We start from the raw sequence: 27804 nt of genomic DNA on the forward strand, positions 1-27804 counted from the left end.
ACTCCACACTCGCGTTCGCGGCTTCGCCCGCGATTCACGCACATAGTCTGGAGGGGGCTTAAGAATATTAAATTGCTCACAGCGCGTTAGTTAAAGGAACTATGATGTATTCCGAGCGCCCGGCTCAATAGATTCAATTCAATAAAACATTAGATTCCATTTCGTGAGACTATTTGGAACCGACAGAACCGAGACAATTATAATATAACCCTGAACTATAATAGTAACATATATATATATTTATATTTCGTTTTTTTTAGCATTAGAAAGAACTCCGCAGAAGGAAGCATGCAGTTTTTATCAGGCTTGTTAATTGTTAATAATTATTGAATTATCTAATGTAGCATGGTCAATACATATAATTTACTTCAAATTGTTACCGCCAAAAGTGCCAGATTTAGAACCACAAGCGAACTTCTGCGAAGTTCTTTCTAATGCTAAAAAAACGGACTATAGTTGGGGTGAGTGTTATAAGACACTCGTTCCTAGGTTCCTACTATGTTAAAAAAACATGTTCGAATTCACAACTAATTATCTATACATAACAACCTCAAACAACCCCGCGACGCGAGACAAAACTTAATAATATGCCTTTATATTATAATAACGCATGAACATTAGACTACTACCTACATACCTACTTACGTATATTAATTAAGGCCAACTAAAGTTTCATACGTTTTCCTATCGCGTATCACTAATGTTTTTGTTCCAGTTTCGGCATCTAAAACGGCCATGCCCTGTCTAGAAATTTCCTTGAGCAAGTTCACAAAACTTTCGTACTTTGGTGAGAGTTCTTTATCGTATTGATTAATATTTATCTTTAAAGTAGGTTTCGTGTATTTTAACGTTTTGGTGTGCCACACGAGCACCTTGGAGCAATTCTCAGCTAATGGCTCTATGTCCTCTAACTTTACACCTAAACTAACAAGGAACATGTCTTCCTCATGCCCTGCGATATATGGCATAGTAGCGGACGGCTTCAGAAATTCTATGTTGATAGCAAACCCCGCCATGTCGACTGGGAACTTCCGCGCGCCCGGCCACGAGTCGAAGAACCCGACCACCTGTAACCAACACAATCATTTATTTATGTACACATATGAAATCTGAAATTTATTCAGTGGCCGTTGCCAATATATGACAATCGTTTATTGACAAACACCAATCAAAATGTAAAAAAATTCGGTTGTTTTATAAATGCAGTGATGAACGCATGCGATCAACGGAATGCGTTTCCACGTCTGCGCCTCGAAAACACGTTACTGTTTTTTGCGGCAAACGCGTGCGACAAGTTTTGTTTCTCCGTTTTGTTACGGTCATAGAAAGGTGTAGGTACTAATAAAGTAACAAAATGGACCAAAAAACGGGGACATTTATTAGTAAACATGTTTTTTTTCAGAACTGCTGGTTAATAAATTTGTTTTGACGTTACGTTATTTAATAGACCTAGAATTACCATAATATGTTATATTGTCACTTAACTAGGATCCTATAGAAGTCCTTGATAGCGTTTACTTAAAACATAAAGTTTAGACATAGCTATTTAAGAACATACTTAAAGACTTCATATCATATTTAAATTCTCTGGTTAGAAAATTCATACTAGGTAATAATATTTAAACGAGCAATTCTTGTTTATTTATATAAGTACCTATATTTTTCGGGGATCTCGGAAACGGCTATAACGATTTCGATGAATTTTGCTGTATGGTGGTTTTCGGGGGGCGATAAATCGATCTAGCTAGGTGTCATCTCTGGGCAAACGCGCATTTTTTGTTTTTATGTTTTCCGAGCAAAGCTCGGTCTTCCTATCCGGGAGTTTAAGTATTATAAATGCTTAAGTGTGTCTGTCTGTTACCTCTTCATGCTTAAAACGCTGAACCGATTAGGACAAAATTTGGTATGGTGATTGTTTAGATCCCGAGAAAGGACATATAGGATAGTTTTTATCAATCATCATCATCATCATCATTCCACGCAGACGAAGTCGCGGCAGGCGTGACTCACTCCGCGATTTTTCGCTTTGCTACAGGTATCTAAAAGTCCATTCGTTCGACCCCAATTTTGGGATTTGCCATAAGCCGCGCGTGTCGCTGTCGCCACCTATATCTGTGCTGATCGTGACAGACGCGTTTTGTTAGAGAGGGAGTCTTCTGTACCTAGTACTATTATTTATTCTGTGGTCGCGGGCAGAAGCTAGTGGTAAATATTTAAGGGTGTATTCCATTTCCACCAGCACAATTTCTTTGTCCAATGTCAATGCGTCTCACCCTCTCATTAAAGCAAAATGTAAAGACGCAATACACATATTGGACGAAGAAATTGGATTAAGAAAAAAATAACTATAAATTGCAACTATAGTTCATTTTTTTAGCATTAGAAATAAGGTAAACAATATTGATGTGTCTTTTAATTGAAAAACACATTTTAAAAATAAGTTACGGCAAATATGTAACAATTATGAATCTAATACGATCATTTATATTCTTCTGCTTTCATAAGTAATAGTTACTGATTTTAAAAAAGCGCTTTTCAATTAAAATACATTTCAAGATCGCTTACCTTCTTGCAAGTTCTTTCTAACGCTAAAAAACGAACTATAGGATTAAGTATAAACTTCGGCGTAATCGGTACAAATACCGTTATTTGAATGCAAAACCTATTTATTATGTTAAACGTACCTTCCCATTTTTTACGATAGGCGCAGAGACGCCGTATCCTCCAATAAGACCCACGGGAAACATGGACACTCTCTTGGTTTCTCTAATTTCATCAAAGAGTTGCAGGTCCACCGTGTTGTCGTCATCTCCGAAGTAAAGGACGCCATCATTTACGTTAGCCAGAAGCCAGGAGAGGGCCACTCGACGATTTGCTACTCCACGTGGGTAGTTAGGGTAATTATATGTATATGGCTTCGGGCTGGATATGTGTGTGAATGGAAGTCCAGAACGTCTGCAAGTTATACAAATATTCAAGGCATTTTACTACGAAATAGTCAACGTAACAATGAAGCTGCTAAAATTGTGATATTTTGCTAATAGGAATATATCGGGATGATTTGATTTATCAAACTAAATTTTTATTCATTTATCTCACAATAATAATCTAAATAACTAATAAATTATAATTTTCACTACTCAAGGATTTTCAATATTCAAGGACGAGGTAATCAATACACTGGATGAATAATATCGCTCGGTAGTTACCTATGGAGAGCTAAGTCGGTAGACTCACCTAAGGATATTTGCGACTTGTTCGGAGCATCGGGGCTGATCGTCGGCTACGATCCAGTGAATGCGGGGCACGTGCATAAGGGTGTGAGCGAGCCGCGTCAGCTCGGGCACCTGCTCCGGCCGCGGGTACGTCGGCGTCACGAAATAAATCATTTTCAAATCTGTTTTGTTACTAACAAGTTGAATTCTTTCATCATCAAAGTTAACGTGACACACTTTGTTTTTCACTGATATAGATACAGGGACCAACTTCTGAAAGCTAAAGAGATTTAGATTTAATTACCATCTGTGACTTGAGTCTTACCTTATTGGATTATGAATTTTCAGTTGAAGTAAGTTTCCTATATACATAGGAACATACCCAAGTAACAATTTGTGGTACTATAGCAGTCGATAGAACGTTTCCTAAATACCACTTAAGGTCCTATAAAAGACCTATGAAGGTTGTATAAAGCCAAAATGGCGCATCTTTAGTGCCATTCAGTGATATAGTAGACCTGTAGCAGTGTCAGTCGTGACGTTTTAGGTCTATAAAAGTGATATAATGCATGATTCTTGTTCTAATTTGTTGTCAGAAACGCCATTATAGTGTCAATTTATACTATAGTAGCATTTGAGATTCCATTATAGTGCTTGTTTTATACTATAGTAGTATTTGAAATTCTATTATAGTGCTTTTTTATACTATTGTAGAATTTATAGTTCCTTTACTACGCAATTTGCTATCAAGTTTTCCATCAACTGTTGTGAGTGGTTTTGTTGTGTGTTTACTTCACAAAAACGGTAAGTACTAAGTAAAATGGTGACAAGTAAAGACTATATTAATATGCGTCATTTAGATGTCGAATAATTCGGTCCTTAGCGCAAAAAGTATATGGGACGGAAGTTTTACCGTTAGAATAGTATTAGGTTAATGAGGAATTTTAAATGCCCCCTCGATTTATTTATGATTTTAATAAAATAATTTAATAAAATATTATGATATTCACCATATTTACTACTATACAGCCAAGAAGTAAATCCGACGCTTTTATAGGCTAACTATAGAGCTTACGACGAAATATTCACCGCCATCATGATTAAAATTAGGGTTCCAAAAGAATTTTGCTGTGACCCAGTTACACCAACAAACTCTTTAGAAAGACGTAGGATTTTTTTTTAATTAAGATGTAGTTATTACTGTTGTTTTCTTTTTCAGTGTTATTGGTAAAAAAAATGTGCTAATAATGGATGGCGATAAATATCAAAACCGTCACGATTATATGCTTGTATTAAACCATTGATGATAAATCTGAACTACAATCACTAATATCACTGGGGTCTTTTTTTATCAATTCATTAATATAAAAATATTTTGTACGGAACCACATTATGTGGCTTAGGCCTGAACTTATATAAGCAAGATATAAGTAGCCATTACAGATCAAATTTATCATTTACAAGTAGTCGGTTTCTACCTTTATGTATCTAACTCGGTTTATAAAAGACATAAAAACTCAGCTATAACGTTGTTGTCTTTTAAAAGAAAAAAGAAAAACCACTATACAACAGTTTTGTGATATAAAAGAGTCATTGTGACGTTTACAGCGATGAGATATAATAGGGATTTAAAAACTACGAAAGCGATTTTTAATGCTATAAAAATATGTCCCAAAAACGCTACTACAGAGCAAAAGAGTTGTATAATAGTGTTCATATGACTACTAAAGTATTATGTACTATAACAGTGATCTCTAAAGCCACTATATCCTGAAATCGTTGTATAGATGGGTTTTTGTCACTGTTAAAACACAAAACTATAGCGGCTAGCAGGGAATCTTAATAGCGCAAACTACTAAAGTATTATGTACTATAGCAGTGATCTCTAAAGCCACTATATCCTAAAATCGTTGTATAGTTGGGTTTTTGTCACTGTTAAAACACAAAACTATAGCGGCTTGCAGGGAACCTTAATAGCGCAAACTACTAAAGTATTATGTACTATAGCAGTGATCTCTAAAGTCACTATATCCTAAAATTGTTGTACAGTTGGATTTTCGTCACTGTTAAAACACAAAACTATAGCGGCTTCCAGGGAACCTTAATAGCGCAAACTACTAAAGTATTATGTACTATAGCAGTGATCTTTAAAGCTACTATATCCTAAAATCGTTGTATAGTTGGGTTTTTGTCACTGTTAAAACACAAAACTATAGCGGCTTGCAGGGAACCTTAATAGCGCAAACTACAAAGTATTATGTACTATAGCAGTGATCTCTAAAGCCACTATATCCTAAAATCGTAGTATAGTTGGGTTTTTGTCACTGTTAAAACACAGAACTATAGCGGCTTGCAGGGAACTTTAATAGAGCAAACTACTAAAGTATTATGTACTATAGCAGTGATCTCTAAAGCCACTATATCCTAAAATCGTTGTATTGTTGGGTTTTTGTCACTGTTAAAACACAAAACTATAGTGGCTTGCAGAGGACCCTTAATAGTGCAAATTTGTTGCATAAAAGTGATTCCAAAGACTATTATACAGTAATATTGCTCTATAGTGGTTATATTTGAACCTGTCATAGTACACGCCTATAACGGCTCTATAAAATGATGATGTAAACCTTTACATCAATTGTTTATAGAATATATTAGCTGTATAAGCCTATAGAGCAAAAAGGTGTTGCCAAACGCTTTTATACAACAGGTGGTCACCTCTGGAACCTTAATACGACGTCTATACAAGCTTTTAGCGATAAAAACTAAAATTATAGGACTAAAATGTTACTTGGGTAATATGGACCACATTAATATCTCGCTTGATATCGTTGCTATCTAGTATGTAGTATGTTTGTGGTTGGCCGTTTTTGGTGCTCTTGAGCGTCGTAGCTTGAGCTCGTGAAATCGTAGCAAAGTTACTTGTACGCATATGTTAGTCATCGCCACTTTTAGGGTTCCGTAGCCAAATGGCAAAAAACGGAACCCTTATAGATTCGTCATGTCTGTCTGTCTGTCTGCCCGTCCATATGTCACAGCCACTTTTTTCCGAAACTATAAGAGCTATACTGTTGAAACTTGGTAAGTAGATGTATTCTGAGAACCGAATTAAGATTTTCACACAAAAATAGAAAAAAAAACATTAAGTTTTGGGGACTCCATACTTAGAACAGTTAGAACTGAAACTAAAAAATATTTTTTTCATCAAACCCATACGTGTGGGGTATCTATGGATTGGTCTTCAAAAATGATATTGAGGTTTCTAATAATTTTTTTTTCCTAAACTGAATAGTTTGCGCGAGAGACACTTCCAAAGTGGTAAAATGTGTCCCCCCCCCCCCTGTAACTTCTAAAATAAGTGAATGATAAAACTAAAAAAATATATGATGTACATTATGCAAACTTCCACCGAAAATTGGTTTGAAAAAGATCTAGTAAGTAGTTTATTTTTAATCGTCACCGCATCGTAAAACGCAATTTTATTATGTTACTTGCTGCTACGGAACCCTTCATGAGCGAGTCACATCGAACATTTGACACTATTTCAGATGTTTACATTTTATAATATACCTAAAAACTAAGTGCATTCCCATTGCCAGGGAGGTTTCGGGATTATACTGAGCAACTTTTACTATCGGACCAAAACCCGAAAACGCGAAAATAAATTTACCCTCCCATAGAAAACAGACCAGCCAAAATGTATGAAACAGACAAATTTTTTTCGCGTTTTCGATGTTGGTCCCATGGTAAAAGTTGCTCAGTATGATCCTAAAACCTCCCTGGCAACGGGAATGCATTTATTTTTTAGCCAACCTGTATATCATGAAAAGAGTGGGGCCAAGGATGCTCCCTTATGGGACGCCTGGCTTAACTTTCGAACCACAACAATGGTGACACCATGTATAAGTACCTAGGGTTTGTAGATTGCAAAGCAAAATCGGAATTGATGCTGTATGAAATGCTTTCGTCAGATAAAGAGAAACACCAATACTTTATTAAACAAACAATTAAATGCAGATGAAAATCTTGCAAAACTGTTAAAACAGTTTGTCTGTTATAATCTAAAATAGATAATACATTGTTGGTGAGGATTATGGTAGCCTTCTCCGTGGATTAATTCTACCTTAAACTGAACTGTCAATTAGATACGAGAGTATAGTGCTCCAGGTATTTAATATAAAGGGCTTTTATATTAAATAATACTATATAGACGTTTTTTCTTAAATTTTGGAAAAAAGAGGCAAGTAAATAGGTCTGTTTAGGGTCTTTGCATCAGTTCCCATCCAGTGCCTGCTTCCGTCCACTTGGAGTCGTTGCCACAAAGAATTGTGTATAATTTGAATATATACCTATATATATATTCAAATTATATGCAATTGAATAAATTGAATATTTCCTTCCTTCTTTATTGATGGCAGTTACCAATGCCAATTATCATTGCTCCAGACCTAAGATTTAAATTGTGAAATTAAGAACTAAGTGCGTGAAAGGCCCAATGATAATATAAGAAAAAGTTTGTTATTGATTCCATCTGTGCATTGGTGCACTGTCAGTGGCGGATTTGCAGTCTTTGCCGTCCTAGGCCCCACGCCCTGTAGCCGCCCCTTTCTCAGCACCCATCATATTGACTACATTTTGAGTAATTTCTTGTTATCATCAGCGAATTTTTTATCACAATGTGCCGCCCCAAAAAAACTTGCTACCTAGATAAACATGTCATTCCCCAATATATTTCACACCAATTAGATTTCAATTCATTTCAAAATATTATTTATACTTCTGCATACACAACAGCCGCCTATATGGGGGTAAAAATTGACAAACTCGCCAGTATTGGTAAAAGACAAAAACCTAACAAACCAAAATGGCAGTTAAGATTAGAGTTCAGAATAAATAAATATAGAGCTGATATAGGACGCCTAACACAGTATATACGAGGTAATAGAAGCAGAAGGATAGTTGCAGCAGTAGAAACGATAAAAACAACATATCATACGCATGCTACATTCGAAAACCCCAACACCTTACCTGAACATTTCTTAGATACCCTAAAACAAAAATTAAACACAGCTGCTAGTAGACTTAAGAGATATTTAACTTGCACGGAGAGGAAATCACAGAACGCACTGTTTGTAAATAACGAGAGCGGGTTCTACAGAAAACTGTCGTCGCCAGCAGGAGCACAACAAAATCAGTCAGGTAACACTCAAATCCCTACTATAGAGTCACTCCGTCGATACTGGGCGGATATATGGGAAAGGCCGGTCCAACACAACGAAGATGCAACATGGATCAACGATGAAGAATCGAGCACTACACCCGCCATCCCAATGATGGAATTTGAGCACATACCAATAGACACATTCGTACAGGTAATAAAGCGCACACATAACTGGAAGTCTCCTGGAACTGATAACATACACAACTTTTGGTATAAAAAACTTACTTGCACACACCCATACATTCATAAATACCTCAATCAGTTCATAAAATCTCCGGAAACAATGCCATCCTATATCACACAAGGCCGAACGTATATGCTCCCTAAAGACAATGACACTGCAAATCCCGCCAAATACCGCCCTATCACCTGTCTCCAAACCTTCTATAAAATCTTAACCGCATGCATTAGCGAAATCATATATAGTCACCTGTCACAACATGATATCCTCAAAGAGCAGCAGAAAGGTTGTAGGAAACATAGCCAAGGATGTAAAGAGCAATTAATTATAGATTCAGTAGCTATGAAACAGGCAATGAGAAGAAAACGAAATATTCACACCATGTATATTGATTATAGGAAGGCGTTCGATTCAGTACCCCACACCTGGCTCGTTTATATTTTACACCGCTACAAAATCCATCCATCGATAATAGACTTCCTACAAACTGCTATGCATAGTTGGCAGACTACCCTCACTCTGAAACTAGAAGGAAAAACACTGACTACTGAACCTGTTAGTATTAAAAGAGGAATTTTTCAAGGGGACGCTCTAAGCCCGTTATGGTTTTGTATGGCATTAAACCCTCTATCCAAACTTCTTGACAGGACTGATGCAGGCTTTAAACTTAAGCACGACAATTCACACTACAGGTTGACTCACCTTATGTATGTTGACGATATAAAACTTTTCGCGGATAATGTGACAGAACTGTTTAGGCTCGCAGACATAACGCAAGAGTTTTCCACAGATATATTGGCGTAGATAAGTGCAAAATACACTCATTTCATAGAGGACAAATTCAAAATAACACTTACACCTTAGATACTGGAGAGCGGGTAGATTATATGACTGAACAAGACACATATAAATATTTAGGGTTTCAACAGTCCAGACAGATACATCAAAAGCAGACGAAACTCGAACTTAGGAGAAAATTTAGACATAGACTTAGCATCATCCTCAAATCACACCTTAACTCACGCAATACAGTTAAAGCTATAAATACTTTTGCAATTCCAGTCTTAACGTATTCCTTCGGCATCATAAACTGGTCACAGTCCGACTTAAAGAAACTCCAGCGCACAATAAACACAACGTCAACAAAACACAGGAAACACCACCCAAAATCCTGCACGCAAAGATTATCTCTACCGCGGCTAGAGGGAGGGAGAGGCTTAATAGATTTAACTAACTTACACAATAAGCAAATAACCACCCTCAGGCACTATTTCCATACCAAAGCTGAGCAGTCGACATTACACTCCTACACAGTAAAAATAGATGACCGATACACCCCCCTTAATCTACACGATAAAAATATCCAACGTAATGAACAAATTGTAACCTCACAACAAAAATCTACGGAATGGGCCCAGAAAGCGCTTCACGGAAGACACCACGCTGATCTTGCTCAAACGTTTGTAGATAGGGACCTATCAAATACTTGGCTGAAGAAGGGTGAACTCTTCCCGGAAACCGAAGCTTTTATGTTAGCAATACAGGACCAAGTTATAGCCACCCGCAACTACAGGAAACATATCACTAAAGACTTAGACCGACCGACTGACTCATGCCGACATTGCAATAGTGCTTCGGAAACTATTCAACACAAGTAGTGTGTTTGTACCGGTTTTGGACCAGAACTTTTCCGCCAGAGGGCGACAGTATGTATGCGTAAGGTAGTGACAATTTAGTTCACCCTACTCCCCGCTAGATGGCGCCACTGTCTATGCGCAACGTTAGTTCCAAAGGTCTCCGCTAGATGGCGCCACTGGTTAGTTCACCCTACTCCCCGCTAGATGGCGCCACTGTCTATGCGCAACGTTAGTTCCGAAAATATCCGCCAGCCCCGCCGGAGGGCGACGGTATGTATGCGCCGCTGGTTAGTTCACTCTACTCCCCGCTAGAGGCGCCACTGTCTATGCGCAAGGTTAGTTCTAAAAATATCCGCCAGCCCCGCCGGAGGGCGACAGTATGTATGCGCAAGGTTAGTTCCAAAAATCCCCGCCAGCCCTGCCTGGGGGCGACAGTATGTATGCGTAACGTTAGTTCCAAAATTATCCGCCAGCCCTGCCTGGGGGCGACAGTATGTATGCGCAAGGTTAGTTCTAAAAATCCCCGCCAGCCCTGCCTGGGGGCGACAGTATGTATGCGCAACGTTAGTTCCAAAAATATCCGCCAGCCCTGCCTGGGGGCGACAGTATGTATGCGCAACGTTAGTTCTAAAAATCCCCGCCAGCCCTGCCTGGGGGCGACAGTATGTATGCGCAACGTTAGTTCCAAAAATCCCCACCAGCCCTGCGTGGGGGCGACAGTATGTATGCGCAACGTTAGTTCCAAAAATGACCACCAGCCCTGCGTGGGGGCGACAGTATGTATGCGCAACGTTAGTTCTAAAATTCTCCCGCCAGAGGGCGACAGTATGTATGCGCAACGTTAGTTCCAAAAATCCCCACCAGCCCTGCCTGGGGGCGACAGTATGTATGCGCAAGGTTAGTTCTAAAAATCCCCACCAGCCCTGCCTGGGGGCGACAGTATGTATGCGTAACGTTAGTTCCAAAATTATCCGCCAGCCCTGCCTGGGGGCGACAGTATGTATGCGCAACGTTAGTTCTAAAAATCCCCACCAGCCCCGCCTGGGGGCGACAGTATGTATGCGCAACGTTAGTTCCTAAAATCCCCACCAGCCCTGCCTGGGGGCGACAGTATGTATGCGCAACGTTAGTTCCAAAAATCCCCGGCTGAGGGCGACAGTATGTATGCGCAACATTAGTTCCAAAAATTTCCGCCAGCCCTGCCTGAGGGCGACAGTATGTATGCGCAACGTTAGTTCTAAAATTCTCCTGCCAGAGGGCGACAGTATGTATGCGCAACGTTAGTTCTAAAATTCTCCTGCCAGAGGGCGACAGTATGTATGCGCAACGTTAGTTTCAAAACCATCCGCTATGAAATGAATAGATGTCTCCACTTTGTATGTGAGTTGTTGAATCGCTTAAATGAATAGATATCCCTAGTGGCGCCTTCGTCGGTGGACACCGCTAGTTAGTTCCAAAAATCCCCGCCAGGCCCGCCAGAGGGCGACAGTATGTATGCGCAACGTTAGTTCCAAAAATCCCCGCTAGCCCCGCCTGAGGGCGACAGTATGTATGCGCAACGTTAGTTCTAAACTTTCCCCGCCAGAGGGCGACTGTATGTATGCGCAACGTTAGTTCTAAAACCATCCGCTATGATATGTATAGATGAGCAGCCGTCTGAGTATTTCTAAAAAAGTCCGCAGAGTCAGAGGGGGTTCATGGTAAGTTAATTAATCTTGGTCAAGCAAATCTAGTCAGTAGAAAAAGGCGGCAAATTTGAAAAATCGTGGGCTACATAGTTCGAAAATCGTGTGTCATTTATATCTTATCTGTGGAACTGTTTTGTTTACATTTCATCGCTGTTCGATGTACATTCCTGCCTTTTGTTCGTTTCCTAGGGTTACCATACTTTATTTTGCTTTACATTGCTTCTGACATATCCGGCTTGACAGACTATCGATTCGCTTAACAATATAGATGTCGCTAGTGGCGCCTCGTCAGTGGACACCGCTAGTTAGTTCCAAAAACATCCGCTATGAAATTGCAAAAAGGCCCATCATGTTTGTTTTAAAATATGAGACATATATCGGCGTTTTTTGTTAATACCACGTCAGTGGCAAACAAGCAGACGACCCCGCCTGGCAGTAAGCAGTCACCGTAGCCTATGAACGCCTGCGAATTCTATAGTTTACACGGATGCACTTTTATTTGCGGTTGGTTTTGTCGCTTGTGCTTATCAAATGTATGGAGTTTGTAGTTTACCAACCGTAAAGGGGTTTTTCTTTTATTATACCACATTGGTGGCAAATAAGCATACAGTCCGTCTGATGGTAAGTTGTTACCGTAGCCTTTGGACGCCTGCAACTCCAGGGTGGATACAAGCGCGCTGCCGACTGCCCAAAGATTCAATAACTTTGTTTTAAAATATGAGGCTTATATCGGCGTTTTTTTTAATACCACGTCAGTGGCAAACAAGCAGACGACCCCGCCTGGCAGTAAGCAGTCACCGTAGCCCATGGACGCCTGCGAATTCAATAGTTTACACGGATGCACTTTTATTTGCGGTTGGTTTTGTCGCTTGTGCTTATCAAATGTATGGAGTTTGTAGTTTACCAACCGTAAAGGGGTTTTTCTTTTATTATACCACATTGGTGGCAAATAAGCATACAGTCCGTCTGATGGTAAGTTGTTACCGTAGCCTTTGGACGCCTGCAACTCCAGGGTGGATACAAGCGCGCTGCCGACTGCCCAAAGATTCAATAACTTTGTTTTAAAATATGAGGCTTATATCGGCGTTTTTTTTAATACCACGTCAGTGGCAAACAAGCAGACGACCTCGCCTGACAGTAAGCAGTCACCGTAGCCCATGGACGCCTGCGAATTCTATTGTTACCACGGATGCATTTTTATTTGCGGTTGGTTTTGTCGCTTGTGCTTATCAAATGTATGGAGTTTGTAGTTTACCGACCGCAAAAAGATCCAGATTTTTTTTTTATATACTACGTCGGTGGCAAACAAGCATCCGGCTCACCTGATGGTAAGCAGCCACCGTAGCCTTTGGACGCTTGCAAGTTCAGACTTTTGAAACCTATACATCATCATCATCATCATCATCATTATTATCATTAGACCCTCAGGAAAACCTCGACATGGGACACCTCCGGCCCCCCTGCTCATGTAGTATTTAGGGTTTCTAGCACACTTATTTACGGTTGATTTTGTCTCTTTTGGTTATCAAATGTAGTTTGTAGTTTGCAGACTGCAAAAAGGCCCAGACTTTTTTTTTTTTTTTTAATAATACGTCGGTGGCAAACAAGCATCCGGCTCACATGATGGTAAGCAGTCAACGTAGCCTATGGATGCCTGCAACTTTAGAGTTGTTACATGCGCGTTGCCGACTGCAAAAAGGTTCAATAAGTTTTTTTCTTTTTTATATACCACGTCGGTGGCAAACAAGCACACGGCCCGTCTGGTAGTGAGCAGTCACCGTAGCCTATGGACGCCTGCAATTTCGAGATGTTACATGCGCGTTGCCGATCGTTGAGATGTAGACCGTGACGTTCGAAAACAAAAAGTCGTATGTGACTGTAAACTTCCATTCACCGTAGAATTTGACAGATAGAGAGAGTTTGAATTAAGTATTGTAACCTTAGTCAGATAATGAAGCTTATTTGAAAGATTATTAACTCTAAGTACTAGAAATAAAGTAGATTTTACTAATGCTGTAATTCTGTAATGCGACATGGTCATGAAACTCATGCGATGTTGGGGGTATACTCTTCAATCTTTTCAATCGGAATGGTCAGAGGTCAGAGTTCAGAGGTCAGAAAGTCCGTGAGGGACAGAACATACGCAAAGTGAAGAAATTGAAAACACGTTTTAATATACCTGACGACATATCAAGCATAACCTACGTAACTTGGTCGGGTTATTTGTTACCTAACATAAACCATACTAAATTCACTGTGGGGAATTTAAAAAAAATGTGAGTGTGTGACAAGGACAAACAATAATAACGCTTTCTCTGCTACTCCTACTGAAAGATTACATAAGACTATCTCGTTTGGTCATTTCCCCCTCCCAGTCCCTCCCCCCACCAGTTCCAATTATAATATCATAAATGAGATCACAATACCTGCAACCTGTAACTGACGCATACACTTTCTAAAATTAATTAAAAAATCAGAAAATAACAATGGAGTACGTCATTGAACTCGTTGCGAGGCTGTGGTTTAGTAACAAGGGGTTAGGGTACAATTATAAATGTGGAGATAGCGACGAAACAAATATTGCATTCATCTCATCAATCGAGGCGCTGGCACCTGACGTGGACATTTACAAGTGGGAGGCGGCCCGGATCGATCTCAAGAAGCTGATCAAAGAACTTCTGGAGGAGAGGAGCATCCTTCAGTTACACTCGGGATACCATGCGGAGGGGCTTTTGCTGGAGGTGCTAAGAAAACACAACATTAGATCATTCCTCTCCGTGCCTCTTAAACAGAAAACTTTAATCTGGAAAGACGCGGGGGTGTGGTTCGTAGAGGTGACCAACCCGAAAATCATCAAGAGAACTTATGTGTTTTTTGACTTCGAATAAGTGTACGTCTGTGTATGTCTGAAATAAAAAAATGTTTAAAAGTGAATGACTATTTATTTATTTACCAATCATTTAGGTATTTTATAATGTTCCCAATGCGAGTACAAAAAAAATGCAAAAGCTGGTTTTTCAAAATTCGTTGTTAAGGGGGCTCCTTGGCGCTAATGACATTCGATCTGAATCCTTTAGTTTTCTAATGTTTTTAAAGTGAGAACTTCTTTAGCGGCGTTGGGCACTTTCTGAGACAGCGATCACGTGATCGTAACGTTTAGATGGCCACTCAAATAGATGGCAATTAAATCAATAAAGAAAAACTCAATGACATTACATGAAAAAGGTTCTAATCTTGTACGGGTTGAAATACGAGGATCTCACAGTTACATTCAAACTTTATATCACTCAACTATAATTCAATAAAGCTACATCTTGATGAAATCGCTAATAAAAGTGAACTCTAGTAATGGTGAATAAAACTCAAAATATCATGATCAAATATATTTAGATGCGAGATCTGCAAGGTAACTTTACAATTTCTATTCGAATTTTAAAGAATTAACTGTACAAATTTGAATTTTAAACAAGCTCACTGACCAGCAATTTCGGACTAAAGTTTTTCAATAGAAAGGAGGATACATAGTGCTGCAGACATTTTGGCCTAGTCATTGAGTTTTCACTTCTGTCGGCACTCCCGGAGTGCAATCCGCTGTTTTTTTGTAGCTATAATAGCAACGACTTTTAGCAATATAAGTAGTATGCCATATTTACTTCAAAGTTCATTGTCTTCGAGATATTCGACATCAAGTTGAACAATTTTTAGGCCAACAACCTGGTTTTCAGGCCATAGCTTTTGTGTTAATTATTTTAAAATTTACATCTCTGACCAGTTTTTAGAGACGTCAAAGACAAACCCAAATATGCAGATTTCGTACATGTAAGATCCTTCACAGCAATCCAGCTACGAAAAAAGTGTTATTTTTAGACAATGTTTAAAAAAATCATAAAAAATAAGTATTCATTAGTTTCAAAATCCGGTAGACAAGAATGGAGATTAAAGATTGAAGAATCGGTAGCCATTTGTCTTATAATTCTATCTGAAGTGTAAATGTAGAAGTAACGGCTCAAACCTTGTCAAATATCGATGAAAACCGCGGGGAGCCCCTTAAGGTGAGGTTGTGTAGAGCAATGTTTCAGAGTTACTAAGCGTGTGTCATCATCGTCGTTAAAAATATATCAAGTTCGATTTCAAACAAAAACAAGACCTAACCTAATCAAAGCAAGTGCTATACCATCTACATATTATGCATAGTAGGTTCTGCCATCTTGTGGGTCCCATTGGAAGTATAAACGTCACATTTACGTCTCGCGCCAAAAATCAGATGGCTCCTATACTGTATAGTTCATGCATGCTCCCTATTGTCAGTTCAGTACGGTGGCGCTTAAGCAATGTCAATGTGAAAACAAATCCGTTTAAAATTACAAGGAGGGATTTCATATCATCGCTAAGTAGGCGAAAGTGTGTCTGTCTGTCTGTTTGTCTGTTACCTCTTCACGCTTAAGCCGCTGAACCGCTTTAGTTGAAATTTGGTATAGAGATAGTTCGAGTCCTGGGGAAAATCAGGGATATCATTCCTGAAGAGAGTGCAAAGGCGGGTGGAATTGAAAGGTTTAATGGCATTGCCTAATAATTGAAGTAAGCAATGAGCATATTGAATGATTGCTATTAGCATTATCCAGGCGCTATACCTACTTTAGCTGCTGTCACTAATTCCACGCAGACGAAGTCGCGGGCAAAAGCTAGTATTTCAATATTTTCGCTAGGATTTTTTGATTGTTTAGTACAAAAATCAACTTTACTTAAATGTAATAAGGTTGACATCTGTTGCGGGGTAGCAGAACTTCTGTGATTGTAGCTCAACTATGCGACGCTAGATGGGCTACTCGTATCTTCAAAAATAAAAATCGTAGATGCAATTTCGACATAATTTCCTTTACTGTAAAGTTCAAATTATTGTAATGGGCTAGGGCTCATAGGATAATCTCTTTCGAAATAAGAAAATATGGTCAATCATCCTTTAGATAACGTTGCGTTTGTAGTAGTGTGCATGTTGACGACATAGGTTTCCAGACCGCAGGGAAGCATCATATATTTGTTAATGCCTGGAAGATTGAGGCCTGTCTGCCCATGCTGATGCTAGCTCTGAGCTTATTGAATTGCCTTTCTTGGAACTCTTCAACGTACTTTCGGTCATTGGTTCATTTGTCTTAGAGTTTGGTAAAATGACATTCGGTGTATATGTTCAGTGGGCATGCTAAGGGTTATATTTGCAAAAACCCAGGTGTTGAGTTTGGTTAATGCTTTTTTTTTTTTTATAAAGGTAAAGGAAATTTTTTTTTATAATGCTTGAGAGCTCCATGTGCATTTGGCCTGTTTAGTGTCCATATTATGCAGACGCACTGCTTGCCACCATTTGAATATTGTCTTTAGAGCTCTTTGCATTAGGTTGGATATCGTGTGGAAGAAGAAGTTTTGGGTAGAAACGATGTTGGACTAATAATGGACTGACGGATATAGGCTGTCAGTAGTCCTTTTTCCCTGCTTTTGCTATGAAGTTTACCTTGACCCGAGTCCAATTATCTGGTACGATTCACCACGCGAAACTTGCTCTGAATATTATGGCCAGATGCAGATTGCTGTAAAAGCGCCGCTGATTTAAATCAAAAAGTTTGGTCTAAAGATGTTTCTTGCTATATTCCAGTCGATATTGCGTGACACTGTGGATTCGAGGATTCCTATGGGCGCAAAGCTGTGTTTATTACTGGTTGAGTATGAACCGAGGAAGTGGGTGTCTCTGAGCAAGTTCCTCTTCCGTGTTCATAAATGTGCCATCTAGTGTTTAAGGAGACCGAGATAGTTGGTTGGTGTCTTGGAGAGTATTATGTAAGTTCATGCTCCTTTATGAGTTTGGGCAATATCAGGAGGCACCCCGTACGATTGCCCTGTCTAGACGGAACCTTCTCCATTATCTTATTTTTGCCTCCCATATTTGTTTATTATATTCAGTAAATGCTCTATGATACGCGTAGTACCATACCCATTCTGTTAACAATTAAAACAGATCAATTCCAAAACCTGTTCTGTTGTGATCTGTTCTGTTCTATCTTGTTCTGTTCTGTTCTATCTTTTTCTGTTCTAACCTGTTCTGTTGAGAGCTGTTCTGTTGTGATCTGTTCTGTTCTAACCTGATCTGTTATGATCTGTTCTGTTGTGACCTGTTCTGTTGTGACTTGTTCTTTTGCCGCGCGCACCCGAGTTGCATACATTGCCATTGTTAGTAGCTCGGTACCACTTACAGGGCTAGCGGGTCTTATTTGAAATGTTCTTTGTCTTATGAGCAGTTGTGTTAAAGTCTGTCACAACCCTACTGTGTTCTTATGCGGTGTCTGCATTAACGCATATATCAAAGGCGTCGGTTCACTGTTACTTTTTATACTGTGGTTCCGTCTAGACAGGGCAATCGTACGGGGTGCCTCCTGATATTGCCCAAACTCATAAAGGAGCATGAACTTACATAATACTCTCCAAGACACCAACCAACTATCTCGGTCTCCTTAAACACTAGATGGCACATTTATGAACACGGAAGAGGAACTTGCTCAGAGACACCCACTTCCCCGGTTCATACTCAACCAGTAATAAACACAGCTTTGCGCCCATAGGAATCCTCGAATCCACAGTGGCACGCAATATCGACTGGAATATAGCAAGAAACATCTTTAGACCAAACTTTTTGATTTAAATCAGCGGCGCTTTTACAGCAATCTGCATCTGGCCATAATATTCAGAGCAAGTTTCGCGTGGTGAATCGTACCAGATAATTGGACTCGGGTCAAGGTAAACTTCATAGCAAAAGCAGGGAAAAAGGACTACTGACAGCCTATATCCGTCAGTCCATTATTAGTCCAACATCGTTTCTACCCAAAACTTCTTCTTCCACACGATATCCAACCTAATGCAAAGAGCTCTAAAGACAATATTCAAATGGTGGCAAGCAGTGCGTCTGCATAATATGGACACTAAACAGGCCAAATGCACATGGAGCTCTCAAGCATTATAAAAAAAAATTTCCTTTACCTTTATAAAAAAAAAAAAAGCATTAACCAAACTCAACACCTGGGTTTTTGCAAATATAACCCTTAGCATGCCCACTGAACATATACACCGAATGTCATTTTACCAAACTCTAAGACAAATGAACCAATGACCGAAAGTACGTTGAAGAGTTCCAAGAAAGGCAATTCAATAAGCTCAGAGCTAGCATCAGCATGGGCAGACAGGCCTCAATCTTCCAGGCATTAACAAATATATGATGCTTCCCTGCGGTCTGGAAACCTATGTCGTCAACATGCACACTACTACAAACGCAACGTTATCTAAAGGATGATTGACCATATTTTCTTATTTCGAAAGAGATTATCCTATGAGCCCTAGCCCATTACAATAATTTGAACTTTACAGTAAAGGAAATTATGTCGAAATTGCATCTACGATTTTTATTTTTGAAGATACGAGTAGCCCATCTAGCGTCGCATAGTTGAGCTACAATCACAGAAGTTCTGCTACCCCGCAACAGATGTCAACCTTATTACATTTAAGTAAAGTTGATTTTTGTACTAAACAATCAAAAAATCCTAGCGAAAATATTGAAATACTAGCTTTTGCCCGCGACTTCGTCTGCGTGGAATTAGTGACAGCAGCTAAAGTAGGTATAGCGCCTGGATAATGCTAATAGCAATCATTCAATATGCTCATTGCTTACTTCAATTATTAGGCAATGCCATTAAACCTTTCAATTCCACCCGCCTTTGCACTCTCTTCAGGAATGATATCCCTGATTTTCCCCAGGACTCGAACTATCTCTATACCAAATTTCAACTAAAGCGGTTCAGCGGCTTAAGCGTGAAGAGGTAACAGACAAACAGACAGACAGACACACTTTCGCCTACTTAGCGATGATATGAAATCCCTCCTTGTAATTTTAAACGGATTTGTTTTCACATTGACATTGCTTAAGCGCCACCGTACTGAACTGACAATAGGGAGCATGCATGAACTATACAGTATAGGAGCCATCTGATTTTTGGCGCGAGACGTAAATGTGACGTTTATACTTCCAATGGGACCCACAAGATGGCAGAACCTACTATGCATAATATGTAGATGGTATAGCACTTGCTTTGATTAGGTTAGGTCTTGTTTTTGTTTGAAATCGAACTTGATATATTTTTAACGACGATGATGACACACGCTTAGTAACTCTGAAACATTGCTCTACACAACCTCACCTTAAGGGGCTCCCCGCGGTTTTCATCGATATTTGACAAGGTTTGAGCCGTTACTTCTACATTTACACTTCAGATAGAATTATAAGACAAATGGCTACCGATTCTTCAATCTTTAATCTCCATTCTTGTCTACCGGATTTTGAAACTAATGAATACTTATTTTTTATGATTTTTTTAAACATTGTCTAAAAATAACACTTTTTTCGTAGCTGGATTGCTGTGAAGGATCTTACATGTACGAAATCTGCATATTTGGGTTTGTCTTTGACGTCTCTAAAAACTGGTCAGAGATGTAAATTTTAAAATAATTAACACAAAAGCTATGGCCTGAAAACCAGGTTGTTGGCCTAAAAATTGTTCAACTTGATGTCGAATATCTCGAAGACAATGAACTTTGAAGTAAATATGGCATACTACTTATATTGCTAAAAGTCGTTGCTATTATAGCTACAAAAAAACAGCGGATTGCACTCCGGGAGTGCCGACAGAAGTGAAAACTCAATGACTAGGCCAAAATGTCTGCAGCACTATGTATCCTCCTTTCTATTGAAAAACTTTAGTCCGAAATTGCTGGTCAGTGAGCTTGTTTAAAATTCAAATTTGTACAGTTAATTCTTTAAAATTCGAATAGAAATTGTAAAGTTACCTTGCAGATCTCGCATCTAAATATATTTGATCATGATATTTTGAGTTTTATTCACCATTACTAGAGTTCACTTTTATTAGCGATTTCATCAAGATGTAGCTTTATTGAATTATAGTTGAGTGATATAAAGTTTGAATGTAACTGTGAGATCCTCGTATTTCAACCCGTACAAGATTAGAACCTTTTTCATGTAATGTCATTGAGTTTTTCTTTATTGATTTAATTGCCATCTATTTGAGTGGCCATCTAAACGTTACGATCACGTGATCGCTGTCTCAGAAAGTGCCCAACGCCGCTAAAGAAGTTCTCACTTTAAAAACATTAGAAAACTAAAGGATTCAGATCGAATGTCATTAGCGCCAAGGAGCCCCCTTAACAACGAATTTTGAAAAACCAGCTTTTGCATTTTTTTTGTACTCGCATTGGGAACATTATAAAATACCTAAATGATTGGTAAATAAATAAATAGTCATTCACTTTTAAACATTTTTTTATTTCAGACATACACAGACGTACACTTATTCGAAGTCAAAAAACACATAAGTTCTCTTGATGATTTTCGGGTTGGTCACCTCTACGAACCACACCCCCGCGTCTTTCCAGATTAAAGTTTTCTGTTTAAGAGGCACGGAGAGGAATGATCTAATGTTGTGTTTTCTTAGCACCTCCAGCAAAAGCCCCTCCGCATGGTATCCCGAGTGTAACTGAAGGATGCTCCTCTCCTCCAGAAGTTCTTTGATCAGCTTCTTGAGATCGATCCGGGCCGCCTCCCACTTGTAAATGTCCACGTCAGGTGCCAGCGCCTCGATTGATGAGATGAATGCAATATTTGTTTCGTCGCTATCTCCACATTTATAATTGTACCCTAACCCCTTGTTACTAAACCACAGCCTCGCAACGAGTTCAATGACGTACTCCATTGTTATTTTCTGATTTTTTAATTAATTTTAGAAAGTGTATGCGTCAGTTACAGGTTGCAGGTATTGTGATCTCATTTATGATATTATAATTGGAACTGGTGGGGGGAGGGACTGGGAGGGGGAAATGACCAAACGAGATAGTCTTATGTAATCTTTCAGTAGGAGTAGCAGAGAAAGCGTTATTATTGTTTGTCCTTGTCACACACTCACATTTTTTTTAAATTCCCCACAGTGAATTTAGTATGGTTTATGTTAGGTAACAAATAACCCGACCAAGTTACGTAGGTTATGCTTGATATGTCGTCAGGTATATTAAAACGTGTTTTCAATTTCTTCACTTTGCGTATGTTCTGTCCCTCACGGACTTTCTGACCTCTGAACTCTGACCTCTGACCATTCCGATTGAAAAGATTGAAGAGTATACCCCCAACATCGCATGAGTTTCATGACCATGTCGCATTACAGAATTACAGCATTAGTAAAATCTACTTTATTTCTAGTACTTAGAGTTAATAATCTTTCAAATAAGCTTCATTATCTGACTAAGGTTACAATACTTAATTCAAACTCTCTCTATCTGTCAAATTCTACGGTGAATGGAAGTTTACAGTCACATACGACTTTTTGTTTTCGAACGTCACGGTCTACATCTCAACGATCGGCAACGCGCATGTAACATCTCGAAATTGCAGGCGTCCATAGGCTACGGTGACTGCTCACTACCAGACGGGCCGTGTGCTTGTTTGCCACCGACGTGGTATATAAAAAAGAAAAAAACTTATTGAACCTTTTTGCAGTCGGCAACGCGCATGTAACAACTCTAAAGTTGCAGGCATCCATAGGCTACGTTGACTGCTTACCATCATGTGAGCCGGATGCTTGTTTGCCACCGACGTATTATTAAAAAAAAAAAAAAAAGTCTGGGCCTTTTTGCAGTCTGCAAACTACAAACTACATTTGATAACCAAAAGAGACAAAATCAACCGTAAATAAGTGTGCTAGAAACCCTAAATACTACATGAGCAGGGGGGCCGGAGGTGTCCCATGTCGAGGTTTTCCTGAGGGTCTAATGATAATAATGATGATGATGATGATGATGATGTATAGGTTTCAAAAGTCTGAACTTGCAAGCGTCCAAAGGCTACGGTGGCTGCTTACCATCAGGTGAGCCGGATGCTTGTTTGCCACCGACGTAGTATATAAAAAAAAAATCTGGATCTTTTTGCGGTCGGTAAACTACAAACTCCATACATTTGATAAGCACAAGCGACAAAACCAACCGCAAATAAAAATGCATCCGTGGTAACAATAGAATTCGCAGGCGTCCATGGGCTACGGTGACTGCTTACTGTCAGGCGAGGTCGTCTGCTTGTTTGCCACTGACGTGGTATTAAAAAAAACGCCGATATAAGCCTCATATTTTAAAACAAAGTTATTGAATCTTTGGGCAGTCGGCAGCGCGCTTGTATCCACCCTGGAGTTGCAGGCGTCCAAAGGCTACGGTAACAACTTACCATCAGACGGACTGTATGCTTATTTGCCACCAATGTGGTATAATAAAAGAAAAACCCCTTTACGGTTGGTAAACTACAAACTCCATACATTTGATAAGCACAAGCGACAAAACCAACCGCAAATAAAAGTGCATCCGTGTAAACTATTGAATTCGCAGGCGTCCATGGGCTACGGTGACTGCTTACTGCCAGGCGGGGTCGTCTGCTTGTTTGCCACTGACGTGGTATTAAAAAAAACGCCGATATAAGCCTCATATTTTAAAACAAAGTTATTGAATCTTTGGGCAGTCGGCAGCGCGCTTGTATCCACCCTGGAGTTGCAGGCGTCCAAAGGCTACGGTAACAACTTACCATCAGACGGACTGTATGCTTATTTGCCACCAATGTGGTATAATAAAAGAAAAACCCCTTTACGGTTGGTAAACTACAAACTCCATACATTTGATAAGCACAAGCGACAAAACCAACCGCAAATAAAAGTGCATCCGTGTAAACTATAGAATTCGCAGGCGTTCATAGGCTACGGTGACTGCTTACTGCCAGGCGGGGTCGTCTGCTTGTTTGCCACTGACGTGGTATTAACAAAAAACGCCGATATATGTCTCATATTTTAAAACAAACATGATGGGCCTTTTTGCAATTTCATAGCGGATGTTTTTGGAACTAACTAGCGGTGTCCACTGACGAGGCGCCACTAGCGACATCTATATTGTTAAGCGAATCGATAGTCTGTCAAGCCGGATATGTCAGAAGCAATGTAAAGCAAAATAAAGTATGGTAACCCTAGGAAACGAACAAAAGGCAGGAATGTACATCGAACAGCGATGAAATGTAAACAAAACAGTTCCACAGATAAGATATAAATGACACACGATTTTCGAACTATGTAGCCCACGATTTTTCAAATTTGCCGCCTTTTTCTACTGACTAGATTTGCTTGACCAAGATTAATTAACTTACCATGAACCCCCTCTGACTCTGCGGACTTTTTTAGAAATACTCAGACGGCTGCTCATCTATACATATCATAGCGGATGGTTTTAGAACTAACGTTGCGCATACATACAGTCGCCCTCTGGCGGGGAAAGTTTAGAACTAACGTTGCGCATACATACTGTCGCCCTCAGGCGGGGCTAGCGGGGATTTTTGGAACTAACGTTGCGCATACATACTGTCGCCCTCTGGCGGGCCTGGCGGGGATTTTTGGAACTAACTAGCGGTGTCCACCGACGAAGGCGCCACTAGGGATATCTATTCATTTAAGCGATTCAACAACTCACATACAAAGTGGAGACATCTATTCATTTCATAGCGGATGGTTTTGAAACTAACGTTGCGCATACATACTGTCGCCCTCTGGCAGGAGAATTTTAGAACTAACGTTGCGCATACATACTGTCGCCCTCTGGCAGGAGAATTTTAGAACTAACGTTGCGCATACATACTGTCGCCCTCAGGCAGGGCTGGCGGAAATTTTTGGAACTAATGTTGCGCATACATACTGTCGCCCTCAGCCGGGGATTTTTGGAACTAACGTTGCGCATACATACTGTCGCCCCCAGGCAGGGCTGGTGGGGATTTTAGGAACTAACGTTGCGCATACATACTGTCGCCCCCAGGCGGGGCTGGTGGGGATTTTTAGAACTAACGTTGCGCATACATACTGTCGCCCCCAGGCAGGGCTGGCGGATAATTTTGGAACTAACGTTACGCATACATACTGTCGCCCCCAGGCAGGGCTGGTGGGGATTTTTAGAACTAACCTTGCGCATACATACTGTCGCCCCCAGGCAGGGCTGGTGGGGATTTTTGGAACTAACGTTGCGCATACATACTGTCGCCCTCTGGCGGGAGAATTTTAGAACTAACGTTGCGCATACATACTGTCGCCCCCACGCAGGGCTGGTGGTCATTTTTGGAACTAACGTTGCGCATACATACTGTCGCCCCCACGCAGGGCTGGTGGGGATTTTTGGAACTAACGTTGCGCATACATACTGTCGCCCCCAGGCAGGGCTGGCGGGGATTTTTAGAACTAACGTTGCGCATACATACTGTCGCCCCCAGGCAGGGCTGGCGGATATTTTTGGAACTAACGTTGCGCATACATACTGTCGCCCCCAGGCAGGGCTGGCGGGGATTTTTAGAACTAACCTTGCGCATACATACTGTCGCCCCCAGGCAGGGCTGGCGGATAATTTTGGAACTAACGTTACGCATACATACTGTCGCCCCCAGGCAGGGCTGGCGGGGATTTTTGGAACTAACCTTGCGCATACATACTGTCGCCCTCCGGCGGGGCTGGCGGATATTTTTAGAACTAACCTTGCGCATAGACAGTGGCGCCTCTAGCGGGGAGTAGAGTGAACTAACCAGCGGCGCATACATACCGTCGCCCTCCGGCGGGGCTGGCGGATATTTTCGGAACTAACGTTGCGCATAGACAGTGGCGCCATCTAGCGGGGAGTAGGGTGAACTAACCAGTGGCGCCATCTAGCGGAGACCTTTGGAACTAACGTTGCGCATAGACAGTGGCGCCATCTAGCGGGGAGTAGGGTGAACTAAATTGTCACTACCTTACGCATACATACTGTCGCCCTCTGGCGGAAAAGTTCTGGTCCAAAACCGGTACAAACACACTACTAACACATAACAGGCGCATGTAAAGCCATAGTGCAAACAGACTACAAACACCGTCATGATCAGGTAGCCTCTATAGTCCATCAGTATCTAGCCCTCAAATACAAATTTATTGAAGCACAAAAACCATATTATAAATATACTCCATCCACGGTACACGAAAACCGGCAATACAAATTGTACTGGGATAGGACAATAATAACAGATAAAACAATTCATTTTAATAGACCTGATATTACATTTTTCGACAAAGATAATAAGACCATTTACATAATAGATATAGCGATTCCAAATACACACAATCTGCAGTCAACAGCCAATGAAAAATTAACAAAATATAAGGACTTGGCAATAGAGCTCAGACGTCAATGGCATGCAAATACAGTTCATATAGTACCAATCATAATTTCCACAACTGGAGTAGTCCCCAAAACCTTGAACAATAGCCTAAAAACCCTACAGATCCCCTCTTACATCATATACATAATACAAAAAGCCACAATCTTAAATACATGCCGGTTAACTAGGAAGTTTTTAACCTCATCGACCATAAATGATACTCTGTAATACTTAGAAATGTTTTATTATGCTTGGCCATGGCCCGCATAATAAACAAACAACCCTTGAAAAAGGAGGATATATAAAATATCAACCATAAATAATAATAATAAAAAAATTATATCTATTTTTAGGGTTCCGTACCCAAAGGGTAAAACGGGACCCTATTACTAAGACTTCGCTGTCCGTCCGTCCGTCCGTCTGTCTGTCAGCAGGCTGTATCTCACAAACCGTGATAGCTAGACAGTTGAAATTTTCACAGATGATGTATTTCTGTTGCCGCTATAACAACAAATACTAAAAACAGAATAAAATAAAGATTTAAATGGGGCTCCCATACAACAAACGTGATTTTTGACCAAAGTTAAGCAACGTCGGGAGTGGTCAGTACTTAGATGGGTGACCGTTTTTCTTTTTGCTTTTTTTTTGTTTTTTTTTTTTTGCATTATGGTACGGAACCCTTCGTGCGCGAGTCCGACTCGCACTTGCCCGGTTTTTATTAATCAATGTCTTGATGATCAATGGCCAATGAAATAATTTAATAGCCGAGATGAAATATATATGTGGATGGGAAAGAGAGTTGAGTTCCTGTTTGCTGATTTTTTATAAATAATAATTGCAGAATCACTTGTATCTATTAATTAATAAATATAATAGAATTTCAAATACTACACAACTACTACTTACCTTCCAATACTGTTCCAGAAGAAAAAAAGAAAAAGTGCAATGAAAGTTAAAGCCATAACGAAGAATCTCTTGAGAAATTTTACAGATTTCATTATAAGACCTTTCAAGGACTGTCGGTGATTTCTAACCAGGCGACATAATAAAGCTATTTGTACCATCACAAGAAGATCATTTATAAACACACTACTGAGATGCTACTGAGACTACATGATGAGCAGTCAAGTCAACATACCCAAAGAGTATTAAATCACTATGAACATGCCTGTCAATTATCCAGGCCATAAATGTTTTAAAAAAAATGCCTGTCAATCCTGTCATTGCAGAGGGCCTACGGCGAACCACGTTCAACTTGGTATCTCTCTGTGATCTCTCTGTCACACTTTCGTACGAATTTACTTAAAACCCAGAGACGTACAATAATTATAGAGAGGACATGGGGGAGGGGCCAAATGAGCGAACGAGATGCACTTATGGAACTTTCAGTAGGAGTAGCAGAGAAAGCGGTATTATTGCTGTCCTTGTCACAGTCTCACTTTTTGTTTGTTCCCCACATAGACCTAGTTGTCAACAGTATGGTTATCCTTTTTTGACAAACGGCATTTTTAAAGAGCGAGGAGAGAGAAATGATACTAGTTGCTGCGCCGTCAAAGAGAACAGAAAACGTTGGGG

General features: G+C 40.0%; 1 protein-coding gene across 1 annotated transcript; it reads right to left on the reverse strand.

Annotated features, from left to right (window-relative positions):
• Positions 1–58: 58 nt before the first annotated feature.
• LOC134679309 (galactosylgalactosylxylosylprotein 3-beta-glucuronosyltransferase S-like) lies at positions 59–27396 on the reverse strand. Its single transcript, XM_063538214.1, has 4 exons — positions 27136–27396; positions 3238–3495; positions 2685–2955; positions 59–1067 (listed from the first exon to the last, which is right to left on the reverse strand). Exons 1-4 carry the CDS (start codon positions 27291–27293, stop codon positions 651–653), a joined length of 1104 nt encoding a protein of 367 aa, XP_063394284.1. The 5' UTR covers positions 27294–27396; the 3' UTR covers positions 59–650.
• Positions 27397–27804: the final 408 nt, after the last annotated feature.

Source organism: Cydia fagiglandana, chromosome Z (genome assembly GCF_963556715.1).
Source record: "Cydia fagiglandana chromosome Z, ilCydFagi1.1, whole genome shotgun sequence".
NCBI lineage: Eukaryota > Metazoa > Arthropoda > Insecta > Lepidoptera > Tortricidae > Cydia > Cydia fagiglandana.